The sequence below is a fragment of the Eptesicus fuscus genome, chromosome 18 (genome assembly GCF_027574615.1).
Source record: "Eptesicus fuscus isolate TK198812 chromosome 18, DD_ASM_mEF_20220401, whole genome shotgun sequence".
In the NCBI taxonomy this organism is placed as follows: Eukaryota; Metazoa; Chordata; class Mammalia; order Chiroptera; family Vespertilionidae; genus Eptesicus; species Eptesicus fuscus.
Window position 1 is genome coordinate 7285013 of NC_072490.1, and position 12671 is coordinate 7297683.

General features: G+C 46.5%; 2 protein-coding genes across 2 annotated transcripts in view; one reads left to right on the plus strand and one right to left on the minus strand.

Moving 5' to 3' along the window:
- Window positions 1-746: 746 nt before the first annotated feature.
- On the minus strand, window positions 747-941 carry LOC114227861 (H/ACA ribonucleoprotein complex subunit 3-like). Its single transcript, XM_054708072.1, has one exon. It carries the CDS (start codon window positions 939-941, stop codon window positions 747-749), a length of 195 nt encoding a protein of 64 aa, XP_054564047.1.
- Window positions 942-10497: 9556 nt separating this feature from the next.
- Window positions 10498-12671, plus strand: part of ENTPD3 (ectonucleoside triphosphate diphosphohydrolase 3) — a 32101-nt gene continuing 29927 nt past the window's right edge. The window contains exon 1 of the mRNA XM_008154715.3: window positions 10498-10542. Coding sequence (XP_008152937.2) covers window positions 10503-10542 — 40 coding nt within the window. The 5' untranslated portion in view covers window positions 10498-10502. The remainder of the gene's footprint in view (window positions 10543-12671) is intronic.

A 12671-nucleotide genomic window follows, 5' to 3' on the forward strand; every position in this document is an offset into this window, starting at 1 on the left:
TCTATTATTTGTCTATTATTAGATAGGATGAGCAACCCGATAGAAAAACATGAATAAATGATATGTACTCCCAGTTCACCAAAACAAACAAAAATCAGCATCTGGCAATAAAATATAAAGCATAGTAAAAATTATATTCAGTGTTTGGATATGGTTACATCATTCTATCTTTGTTATAAGAATAAAGGATGGAATATTTTTAATTTCCCCAGATTTCCTATTTTTATTGTTTTTTCTAAAGCCCACAAATGTCTTTCCTTTGGCCCATCATAATTTTTTTTATGCTCTTTCAAATCATTTTAATAACGTGGCAGTCAAAATATGAAAAGCAGACTCAAACTTTTTCTTTAAGGGGGGTACTACCATGATTGCTTCACACAAGCATGATCTAAGGCAGTGGTCGGCAAACTCATTAGTCAACAGAGCCAAATATCAACAGTACAACGATTGAAATTTCTTTTGAGAGCCAAATTTTTTAAACTTAAACTTCTTCTAATGCCACTTCTTCAAAATAGACTCGCCCAGGCCGTGGTATTTTGTGGAAGAGCCACACTCAAGGGGCCAAAGAGCCGCATGTGGCTCGCGAGCTGCAGTTTGCCGACCACGGCTCTAAGGTAATGATGACACCGATTCCAAAGAGCAAGGGTGGTAAGAAGGCTTCAAGGCTCACAGACCGAAAAGCTTTGTTTCGGAAAAGTCTCCGAAGGGTCGCAGGTGGCAGGAGAGACATGAAATTTAAGGGGCCTTCACAGTCCGGGGCGCGGTTGCTGGGTCATCAGCACTTTGAAACGTTTCTTGATGGTGACTCGGTGTGGAGAGTATTTGTCGTCTGGGGAGAACCGAGCAGGATGGGCTGAGCAGGTCTGTTGTCCCATAGGATCAAACTGCTTCAGGGTATAGACCCGGTCTCCCTGTTCATTGAGGGGATGCTGGAGAAACATGATCTCACTGAAGCAGGAGGTTCCAATTCCGTCTGCACTTCTCTGTCTACTCATAATTTTTTCTTATATCAGATGAGCAAGGTAGGTTTACAATTTCAAAATAAAAACGAACTCAAAGAAAGATGATTCACTTCTTTAGTCTTACTGTCTTCTTTGATTACCATTATCCATGGTTTGATTTATTTTGGTACTGAGTTCATGCTAATATCTGTGCTGTCAGTATAATTACCGAAGTCATCCTAACTGTGAAGGTTTTAGAGCCTGACATTTCTATATTTAAAAACAACATAATACCTCCCAGTTAAAATTAAAATTTTTAAAGTTAATAGGCTAGGCCAGAAGGCTACACATCACATCTTCTGACTTAGCTCTGGAATAATTTTTACATTATATTATTCAAGGGAATGCAGTTATCTCCTCTTCGCTACAAAGAACAAGAGGAGACAGAGGAACTTAAAAATGGAAGCACATGAGAAAGGCCTGGAGGATGAAATGTGGTTCATCCACCTCTGAATTTTGTCTCCTTCATGGCATGGACTGGACTTTTGAGTCTATCAGAGTTCTATCTCATCAACATGTATCATAACCAGCATTCCTGATTGTATCCAAACCCATCTGAGCTATCTGAAGACCTTTGTGTGTCCTGACCAGTCATACTATTGAAAGCCCCACCGATAGTCTTATCAAATCCTTTATAATAAACCTATATCATAATCATTTATTGAATATTTACATTACCCTAGGAACTTGGCATACATTAGTGAACAAAATTAAGGTCTCTATTGTGGAGACTTGGTTCAATATAATTTATATACAACTAAAGAAGAGTCAGGTTAGGTTGAGTATAATTGAATGGTCGGCATGTTACATTAAGTAGGCACTTGTATTAGTCAGGCTGGGTTAGACTATGCTGAGATAACAAACAATCTCTAAAACCTCAGTGGCTTAACATAACACAAGTTTATACCTATCCAGTGAGGTTGGAGGTGCTATGCTCTACGTGGTCACGTGGGAACCGAGACTTCAGAAAGCATCGCCACCTTGAAGCTGCGCCAGTGAGAACACATGACTTCGTCAGTCTCCATAGCTGGGAAGGAGTAAGCTGGGGAGTCACCCACTGGCTCTACAATGCCCCGTACTAGAAGGGACAGAGACCACTCCCAGTCACCCCCAATGGCCCAAGCCAACCGCAAGGCCCTACCTAACTGCAAGGGAGTGAGGAAATGCAGGGAGCCCAGGGCTATTCATGAGTTGTAAATGTCCCTTCCACAAAACTTATTTCGTATTTATTGATTTTATTTTGCAGTTTTCCTTTTATATTTCTGAGCCAGTCATTTATTTATTTTTTTCAAGCCACAACTATTTGCATGAAGAGCTATAGGCTCCAAGCACTGTTCTAAAAGCATAATGGTTTGTCTCCACGGATAGCTTGTTAAAAGCCAAGCACCGTACAGGAACTTCCCTATGTGTACATGAATGTGCGGCGCATTCACAGCAACCCTGTAACATAGGTCCGATGCCTGTCCCCATCCTGCCGCTGAGGAGGTGGAGGCACAGAAAGGGTGAGTCACACGACGAGGGACTGGCAATGCCTGATTTGTATCTCCGAGTTACGCGGCCTTTGAAACATGAGGAATGAGGCTGCCCAGGAAACAAGCCGTACTTATCTTTTCTGCCTGCACCAACACTTATGGTAACAATAATGAAAGAGGAGAGAAGAGAAAGGGGGAGAGCAAGACTCCTCCTGCCCAATTCAAGACCAGTAGTGAGCAGTTCTTGTTTTCCTTGGGGTGTTTCCGCCCAGCACCGTGCTAGGAAGAGAGAGGAGAAATGGGGATGCCCTCATCCTTCAAAAGCTTAGCGTGTCGGTGCCCACCGCGGTCTGCCTTCCGATCCAATGGGCTGAGATCCTGACTCACCAGTGCCGTCTCAGGGGAGCTCGTTTTGTTTCCACGTGCACATCTAATGCGATTAAGGAATGGAAGTGATTAAACAGAGAAAGTTCGCCAAGGTAACGATTCTCCTGATCACGCCCAAAGCAAATGTAAATGCAAGCCAGTTCACGGGAGAGGGGGCCTTGTCCCACACCTGGCCATTAGAGGTCTCGAAGACACCCATGACTCAGCACATGCTTTTACAGTGCGTGTCCTTTATGTCTGGGTTTCTCTCGCTGTGTCACCGAGGATAAACAAGACTCAGCTGGACACGGCCTGCGCTAACACGCACACACTCATTCCCTAGAGTAAGAAGGAACCCCCGAGAGCCGCCTGAGCCATTCCATTTATATCAAGTTCAAGAACAGGCGAAAGTATTTATGGTAACAGACGTCAGAATAATGATTAATCCTGGGAAGAGGTACAAGGGAACATTCTGAAGTGAAGGAAATGTTCTATATCCTGAATTAGGTGGCGTTTCCACATTAACATTCCCCAAACTAAGCACCTAAGATTTGTGCATTTCATGTGTAAAGTCCACCTCATAAATGTACTGTACTCCCTCCCTCACTAGAAATCACTAACCAGATAGCACACCATTCCTCCATAGTGGGGTCAGACAAGCCAGGCGTCGCCTTTACACACATTAGCCGGTGATCTTGGCTAAATCACCTGCTCTCGCTAAGCTCCAGCTTCCACATCCTTAAAAAGGAGCTAATCACTGTGCCTACCTTTAGGCGTTCCTACCGACACATCCCCAGCTCCAGACACAAAAAGCTATGTTATATTTATGAATTCATATATCTCTATCTCTCTCTATATCTATGTCTCTCTATATATCTATATCTTTATCTACATCTCTATATATATATATATATATATATATATATATATATATATATATCTGCCTGAATAACCTTGAAAGCCCATCAGTACTGGAGACAGAATCAATTGCATCCAACAACTGGTTCACGGTCCCTAAAGGAAGGAAGAACTTCATCTCAGTCCCAGAGATGCGTGGGGAGGGGCTCAGGAGGTGCACCCTGAAACTCCAAGCTTGGGAGTGGAGCCTGTAGAAGTTACCAAGACAAAAAGGCAGGAAGTGGGGAGCGAGGAGAACCCTGCTGCTCCGGGAGGCCTGTGCACCTCGCCAGGCCCAGGCCCCTGTGTTCGGCTGTGTGGGTTGCACGCTGCTCAACTCCATGGGAATGGTGCCCCCGAAGCTGTGTTTGCAGGACCACTGTTCGGGGCACCACCGGAAGGCTGCGGTCTCACCTGCGGAAGGTCCCGCCAGCTCCAGGGCAGAATCTCACCTGGGCTGCATCAGCCCTTCCCCGGGTGACTTCTCACAGGAGCAAAACCCACCACAGGGGGACTGCGCTCCATCCCTGTCTGAGTGCCTGCTCCATTCAACTGCCCCTGGGAATGTCCCAGGAAAACTTAAATGCAATGGTGGCCGGGGACACCCCCGGTGGTGAAGGTGTGAGACCCTGCGGTTGTTCTTGGGGAGGGTGGGAACCTTTGAGCTGAGCCGTGTTAGTGGCCCCACCCCACTGCATCTGCTGATAGCAGTAGTATTACTATTTATACTAATAAACCTCTACCTGGCTGATTGGGGGCTTTGATATGTATAGCACAACTATAATATAAATGAATTTTTAATACAAGTCAAAATAAGTAAGGAAATGCTGCCATAAACAAAGAGAGAATCTGAGGCCAGAGGAATCTGTATAAGCTAAAAATTACTCTAGACTAAGAGAATGTCAGACCCAAATATAGACCTCAGAGGCTGGAGGCTGAAATTCCAAAAAAAAAAATAATAATAATAATAAATAAAAATGTGATGGCAAACTAGCTGGATGAGCCCCCTGCACAAAGCCCAGATCCTCTGAGAACTGCCATGTACTTGATAAAGACCCTTGAAACATTTCACCCACCAGCCTGAGAAAAAAATCAAAGAGACGTATTGCTGAGACCTTGAACCCATGCCCAACCTTTAACATCATCAAAAATAGGGCAACCAGACATTATACACTGCATGATATGGTCTAATAAGTAGTTAGTGCATCTAACCACCTATTCTTGTCAAAATAAATTGAATCTAAACCCAATAAAGCTTCTACTCTCAGTTTACAGATAAATGACACTACACGAAAGCCATCAGCCAGATCCAGAATTTGGGAAAGTCTTGGCCAATGGCCCAATTTGTCCAGTAAATCAATGACATGGCGGGGGTTTGGGGGGCAGAGGAGTGTGGACTATAATAGAATAAAAAGACTTGAGAGATAAAGCAATTAAATGCAATGTCTGGACATTATTTAGACCCTGATTCAAATAAACAACCCATAAAAAGGCACCTGTTAGATGATATTGTTACTGTTAACTCTGTTATGTGGAAGGGAATGGGAGTTTTTTTATGTTTCTGTCAGTTTGCCAGGGAATTGACATACCTGATATTTGCTTCAAAATACTGCAGGGGAAAAAAATGTTGACTGGGAGAATATAGAAGAAACAAGATTGACAAAGTGTTAATTATTGAAACTAGAGTTCACTACACTATTTCCTTTATTTTATATATTTTTGAAATTTACATAATAAAAATTATTTTATGTATGTACTTACTTTTTAATTTCTTTATTGAGTTTAGAGAGAGAAAGGGAGAGAGAAACATCGATGTGAGAGTGAAACATTGATTTGTTGCCTCCTGCACCCACCCTGACCAGAGATTGAACCCATAACCTGGGTATGTGCCCTGACCAGGAATCGAACCCACAACACTTCAGTGCCTAGGACAATGTTCCAACCAACTGAGCCACACTGGCCACAGCAATAATAATAAAAAAAATTTTTTTAAAGAAGCAATGAATGGAAAGCAAAGAAATTGGTAAACGTATTAATTGAATATAAAAAGGAATCACTGAATCTCATGTACAGAAAATTCCTAAATAATTTATGTAGCTCCTCTGCCCTCACGGAGGTGGAACATAACTCCCTAACCCTTAAGTGTACGGTGCTAAGAGGGACTTCCTTCTTAAAAGTACAGAATGGAGAAGGAGAAAGAAGAGTGTAACGTTGCAAGGGAAAATTAGGTATGAGGTTTGCAGAAACTCTGTGATATTGTGGCAACTTTCCTGTAAAACTAAAACTTCTAAAGTAAGAAGTTTACTAAAAATATTAATAACTTCTGAAGAAGTAAAAAACACAAACATAAATAGCAATACTGACTTAAACCAAAAACCACTGGGGTGTGAGAGACCAAGAGAATGTCAGACCCAAATATAGACCACGGGGATGGGAGGCATAATTTTTTTTAGATGAAAAGACACTTTATTATCATTTTGCTATATAACATATTAGTGAATAAACCTGAGTGCAGGCAGAGTTATTTTTTTAAAATATATTTTTATTGATTTCAGAGAGGAAGGGAGAGGGAGAGAGAGATAGAAACATCAATGATGAGAGAGAATCATTGATTGGCTGCCTCCTGCACACTCCCCACTGGGGATCGAGCCCGCAACCTGGGCCTGTGCCCTTGGCCGGAATCAAACCTGGGACCCCTCAGTCCGCAGGCCCACGCTTTATCCCCTGAGCCAAACCGGCTAGGGCTGCAGAGTTGTTTTTTAAAGTGCCCCCGAAAGAGAGGCAGAGAAACAGAGAGCCGGAAGGACCCAGAGGAGATGATACACATGTAGAGGTTATGGACTACATCGTACCCCCCAAAACCGAAGCTCTAACCCTCCATGTGACTGTGTTTTGAAATAGGGCTTGTAGGGAGGCAGTTAAGGTTAAATGAGGTCATAAACTAACCATTTTGCTCAAGAAGTTAGAAAAAGAGCTTTTGAAAAGTGGAAGAAGGAAATAAAAGTAAGAACAAAATTAGCTGTAATTGCCAACAAAGGCCCACTGTGGAGAGAGGACGGTTAATAAAATGACAACAGAATTGTGGCTGACAGACAAGAAAACTATAAAAAGAAAGCAGAAACCAATCAGGCAGGGAAGAAAAAGAGCAATTGAAGCCAGCCAGCGGAGAAGGAAATTAGGCATATTCCAGCTAAGGGTGCAGAATTTCATTTCCCCGAATCAGGTAATAAAAGATGGAAAGAGATTACAATAGAAATTGGTGCCCAAGGAACATGTGAGGCACTTGCTTATAAATCTCACCCTCCACCCCCACCCCACCCCCCCCACCCCCCGCCGAATCTAATTTGTGATGTAATATATATGTGTGTCTTTACTAAGCCATTAAGTAATGAGATCCAGCAGCAGACTTTATGCTATGATGAGTGTAGGGATATTTTAAAACATTTACCATAACTGTAAGGTGATTTGAAATACCTGTGATGACTATCGGTGACAGTCATCACAGCAGCAGACTTTATGCTATGATGAGTGTAGGGATATTTTAAAACATTTACCATAACTGTAAGGTGATTTGAAATACCTGTGATGACTATCGGTGCCTGGCATAGGCAGGGCGCAATTCTAAGAAAGAGCTTAGCACATGCCCGTCTGTGACTCAGGTAGAACTGGCCTAGAACAGAAGTTCTGAGGATCCCAGAGGGCTTTCATTTTCATGGGCTGTAGCTCTCAATAATGAATGCATTAAAATTTAAACCTAGAATTTAAAAAATACTGTCGTCATTTAAAAATGACAAGAATAAATCCAATAATTGCTTACCAAAAAAATGAGAACAACCCAAATATCCACAAATCCCGAAAAGGCCAAGTGCACTTGGTTTATTTACACAATAGAATATGATGCAGCTCATTTTTACTGAATCTATAGATAACTACATGTTAACAGCAAATCTCGGGGGGAAAGAACCCTTTTGAATGAAAAAGGCAAGTGGCAAAAGGATAGAAAATAAAATACCATTTATATCCATTTTTAAGGCAGAAGATATTAATTGGTACAGTGGGTCTTTGACGGGAGGCTAAATTTGGAACTATTTCAGTAGGCAGCTCATTGAATGAGTCGTCAAAAGATTTTGAGCAGGAACGCCACACCTCTGCTATAAAAATCAGTCTAGCGGGTCCTTACACACACAATTCAGGGGGCTTGTGTCCTTGCCTGGGGAAAAAATATACCTTCATTTTCAGGAAATGGAACATTTCCCTTATGAATGGCGTCAACCAAGCTCAATGGTATTGGCAGGAGCTGTGACTGTCACCGATAGTCATCACAGGTATTTCATATCACCTTACAGTTATGGTGAATGTTTTAAAATATCCCTACACTCATCATAGCATAAAGTCTGCTGCTGGATCTCATTACTTAATGGCTTAATAAAGACACACACATATATTACATCACAAATTAGATTTTTAAAACATTTTGAAAATGCACACACACACACACACACACACACACACACCCTAGCTTGGAACCCTCTGAGCTCAGCTCCCAGGCCTGGCTCTAGCCGAGGGCAGGCAGCCCAGGACAGAGCAGAGGCCTCGGCTCTTTCCTCCAGACAACCAGGAGCCACAGGAGGGGCCGTCCAACATTAGCAGGATGGGCCTCTTGCTGGGATCATTGCAAGGGCCCCTGGGGTCACTCAGGGGTCAGGAGGCTGCCTGCTGCTGCATGAACCACAGACGCCGGGGGCACTGGAGTCTCCGCAGCCCCCACGCTGCCCTTCTGTCATTTCCCCTATTTGGCCTCTTCCAGGCAATGCTTGTCTTAATGTTTTACCTAATGGCACCCATATAAAATGGGGGAGGGGAGAGCATCGCTCAGGGGCCAGTGAGAAGGTCCCTGGGCATGGCCAGGGCAGATCTGGTAAGGTATGGGGTGGGCAAGAGGAGGTTTACACTTGTGGGTACGTGAAACAGCTTATTCTTGTCTTATTAATTATTTGTATTATTTGTCTTCTTCTTCTTCTCCTTCTTCTCCTTCTTCTCCTTCTTCTTCTTCTTCTTCTTCTTCTTCTTCTTCTTCTTCTTCTTCTTCTTCTTCTTCTTCTTCTCCTTCTTCGTCTCCTTCTTCGTCTCCTTCTTCTTCTCCTTCTTCTTCTCCTTCTTCTTCTTCTTCTTCTTCTTCTTCTTCTTCTTCTTCTTCTTCTTCTTCTTCTCCTTCTTCTTCTCCTTATCCTTCTTCTTCTTCTTCTTCTTCTTCTTCTTCTTCTTCTTCTTCTTCTTCTTCTTCTTCTTCTTCTTCTTCTTCTTCTTCTTCCATATCCTTACTTAGGATCTGTTTTTTAGGTAACGATGGCTGGTAATGTAAAGTACTTTTGAGCACCCCCCGTATTTGAGAAACATGTCTCTGCATTCATTTGTGCTTTTGGCCCAGGTGACCTAGACACCTGTCCGCCTCCTCGCCGCCTCCCCAACTTCACAGGTGCTGACTGGCCTCCCCTCCCCGGGAAGTGGGAGCACCGGGCCCACCTGTGCGCGCCCACGGAGCGACCCGTCTCCGCCCTGCCCTGCCCCCGCTGCCCCCTCACTTGGGCTTGGGGTGGAGGTGGAGGAAACTAGAAGAGAAATAAAAAGGTTCTTGGCCTTGACGGAGGGAAGGGGGAGGCAGGCAGTGGCACCTCCTCCAGTTCCCAGTGTAGGCCCCGGGGCGATCAGGGTGCTCCCCCTCACTCCCCGCCCCCCCCCACTCCCACCCCTACCCCCACCCCCACCCCCACGGCCTCGCAAGCCCCACTCCTTTCTACTTTGGTTCTGGTGATGGAGTGACGAGCTACAAGGCCAAGGTGAGGAGGTGCTCAGCCGGGACCCGGCCCAGGGGGCGGTCCCGGCCGCGGCTGCCCCGCCCGCCCCGCCCCGCGGCGCCTCCGCAGAAGCCCGCACGCTGGCCGCCGGCTGCCACTGCGGCAGCTCCCGCCGCCCCCTCGGGTCGCCCCGCGCAGGTGAGCCCCGGGAACCCCGCGTCTGACCCGCGGAGGGAGGAGCGGGAAGCCTCGGAAGGGAGAGAGCCGGGAGGGGAGGAAGCGTCCGCGGACGGCGCGGAGGGCCGGAGCGGGGAACGGAGGGGCGCGAACGCCAGCTCCTCGGCGGGCGGCGGGAGGGGGTCCCTGCCCAGCCGGGGAGCGGGGCTCGCCTTCCCCGTCCGGAGATGCGCCGGGCGCTTAGGTGCCCGTGACTGCGTGGGGATTGGGGCCTCCCGGATCCTGGGGCGCTGGCTCCGGGGGGGGGGGGAGGCCCCCACATCCCCTCGCAGCTGTGCCCAGCCCGGAGCTAACGACACCCCTCGGGGTCTTGGAAGGACGACCCCAGGCTCGCGGGCCGCGACCGCCCCCAGAAACCTTGCTCGTGGCGTGTTTTGGGGAGATGTGCTCTGCCCCGGTGCTGCGGGCAGGTGGAGAATCCTGCAGGAAAAGACAGACTGAGTTCTGATTTTGTATTTTTTTTCCCCCCAATGTGAAAATTCAGCCAGCCCGTTTTAACCCTTCTCCTTGCATCTGGGGAGGTGACGCTGGAATGTCAGCCCCAGCTGTGGGTCTCTCTCTGAAGTTCTAGGTTCACCGCCCCCCGCCCCCCGCCCCCCGCCCCCGCCGCGGGGTCTGGACGGGGAGGAAGTGGGTCTGTGTTTTAACTGTGTGCGAGGGGGTTGAACTTAAGCCGGGGGCCGTGGGAACGTGGCCATCCTGTGTTCTCTCGCCCGCAGCCCTCGGGAGGCAAGATGTTCACTGTGCTGACCCGCCAGCCCTGCGAGCAAGCAGGTGAGTATCGCCGCGTGATGGCCCCAGATGGCAGGAGAGCCCCGGCGTCCGCTCAGGTTTCTCGTCCCCGTCCCCCCGCAAATGGCTGCGTAGCCTCCTCTCGAGCTGGATGCGCACAGTTGCTCACCGGCTCTCACCACAGGCATTCCTCCCGGAAAAGTAATGCTTTTCATCCAAGCGACACAAAACAAGGGCTAACATGCATGCTCCGATCAAATGGTTTTTCCGGTTTGCACAATCCATTCATCTGGCCCCTGTGGTTTCCCTTACCCCACGGAGTGTGTGAGGTTGGCTTTAGAATCAGGTTGATTTTGTGGTGAGCTTCAAAGTGCTGGGAGCTTTCCTCTGGTCCCATTCAAGCCCCCACCACCGTCAGCATGGTTCCTGTGGATGTTCCCGCAGGCACATGTGCGGAATTCACACACACGCACACGCATGCACATGCACGCACTTCCAAGTTTGCCCCACCTGCCTGCCTTCTGGAGCACGCCTCTGGCCTCTCCTCTCCCAGGTAGGCACTTGATAATGACCGTGTGTGTCCGGCCCTAATGATAGCACAGCCCTAGGCCCTGTTCCCTACATGAATGAGACCTGGTCTAGTCCATTTTGCTTCGTGAGAGATTTTTTTTTCTGCTGGGGCAAGTGTTTGCTTAAGGTAATCACAGCCTTTTACCCAAAATCTGCTGAGGCGCAGAGGACTGGGGCGGCTAGCGTGTGGCTGTGGTCAGGAGACTGCTTACCGATGACCCCGCCTCCCTCCTGTGGCCAGATGTTCTTTAGTTGTGCCCCACCGTTGGGTATTCTTGTCTTCCAAAAGGATATGATTGTAGGATGGGGGGGGGGGGGGGGGCAATTTATACCAGTTTTTTTAAAAAAAGGGAAATTGTCTCTAAGGAGCTGATGTACTTTGATCTCCAGGTTTTTCCCTTCACACTTTGAAATTTTAACGCAGATCCGGTAACATCACACATACAGACTAACTTGTTACATTCCTCCCCAAGGACAAGTTTAACCTGGCAGATTAAATCTCCACCATGTCTTGTTAGGGGGGGAGATGCCTTAAACTGACACGGACAGGTGGTTTCTTTAAAAGTTGATACAAGAGTTTGCCTCTGTGGATAAACTGGTTCCTGGCGGTCTCCAGCATCAGAAAAGTGACCTAGGACCTGAAGGTCATCCGATGGTGGTTGGCCGCGTTCAGTTGCTGCTACAGAGGAGCCAGCAAAGAGTAACTGTGTGTCATTTTACACACATGGGACTCCTTCCATGGAATTAATTCCCAGGGGTGGGATTGAAAGTCAGATGGTATACCTGCTTGCAATTATTGTCAGTAAATACTGACACTTTGCCTTCCATTGATGCTGTGTTAGTTTTCACTCCCATTGACAAGGTAGAAGGATGAGGCTGTTAAGTGACCACCGTTGACGTTGGGAAATGTCTGCGGCAGCGTCTACACAGCAGGGGGATCAGATGGGGCAGAAATAAACTTTCATGAACCCACACTAGTTTGTTAAGACCTAATCTGCTTACAATCATTCAGTTAAGCAATATTAGTTTAAATTTAGTAGACATAGTTCATTATGATACATTATGTATTATTAGACAAGTAGAGGCCCCGTGCACAAAATTCGTGCACAGGGGTGGGGGGTCCGTCAGCCCAGCCTGCATCCTCTCACAATCCGGGACATCTCTCGAAATTCAGGACTGCTGGCTCCTAACTACTTGCCTGCCTGCCTGATTGCCCCTAACCACTCACCTGCCTGCCTCATCACCACTAACCACCTCTGCCTCAGCCCCTGCCATAGTGGCTTCGTCTGGAAGGACGTCTAGGAGGTCGTTCGGCTGTCCAGTCTATTTAGCATATTACTCGTTTATTATTATAGATATGTATATACATTATATATTATATAATACATGCAGTTATATAATCTTTACTTAGTGTCTATATATTTAAGAGTATTCATGTGCTTATTTATTTTTTGCTTTTAAATGGGTAGAGTTTACATGTTATGATTAAAATACAAATCCCAGCAATTACATGATCCCTTTTGGACGAGATATGTGGATTGGGGTCTAGTTTGTCTTTGTTTGTGAAAATGTAGGGAGACCTAATGCCTTCACTGTAGACA

What these genes read in the sequence shown, in the direction of transcription:
- LOC114227861 (XM_054708072.1), bottom strand. Translation starts at nt 941, where the DNA reads ATGTTTCTCCAGCATCCCCTCAATGAACAGGGAGACCGGGTCTATACC.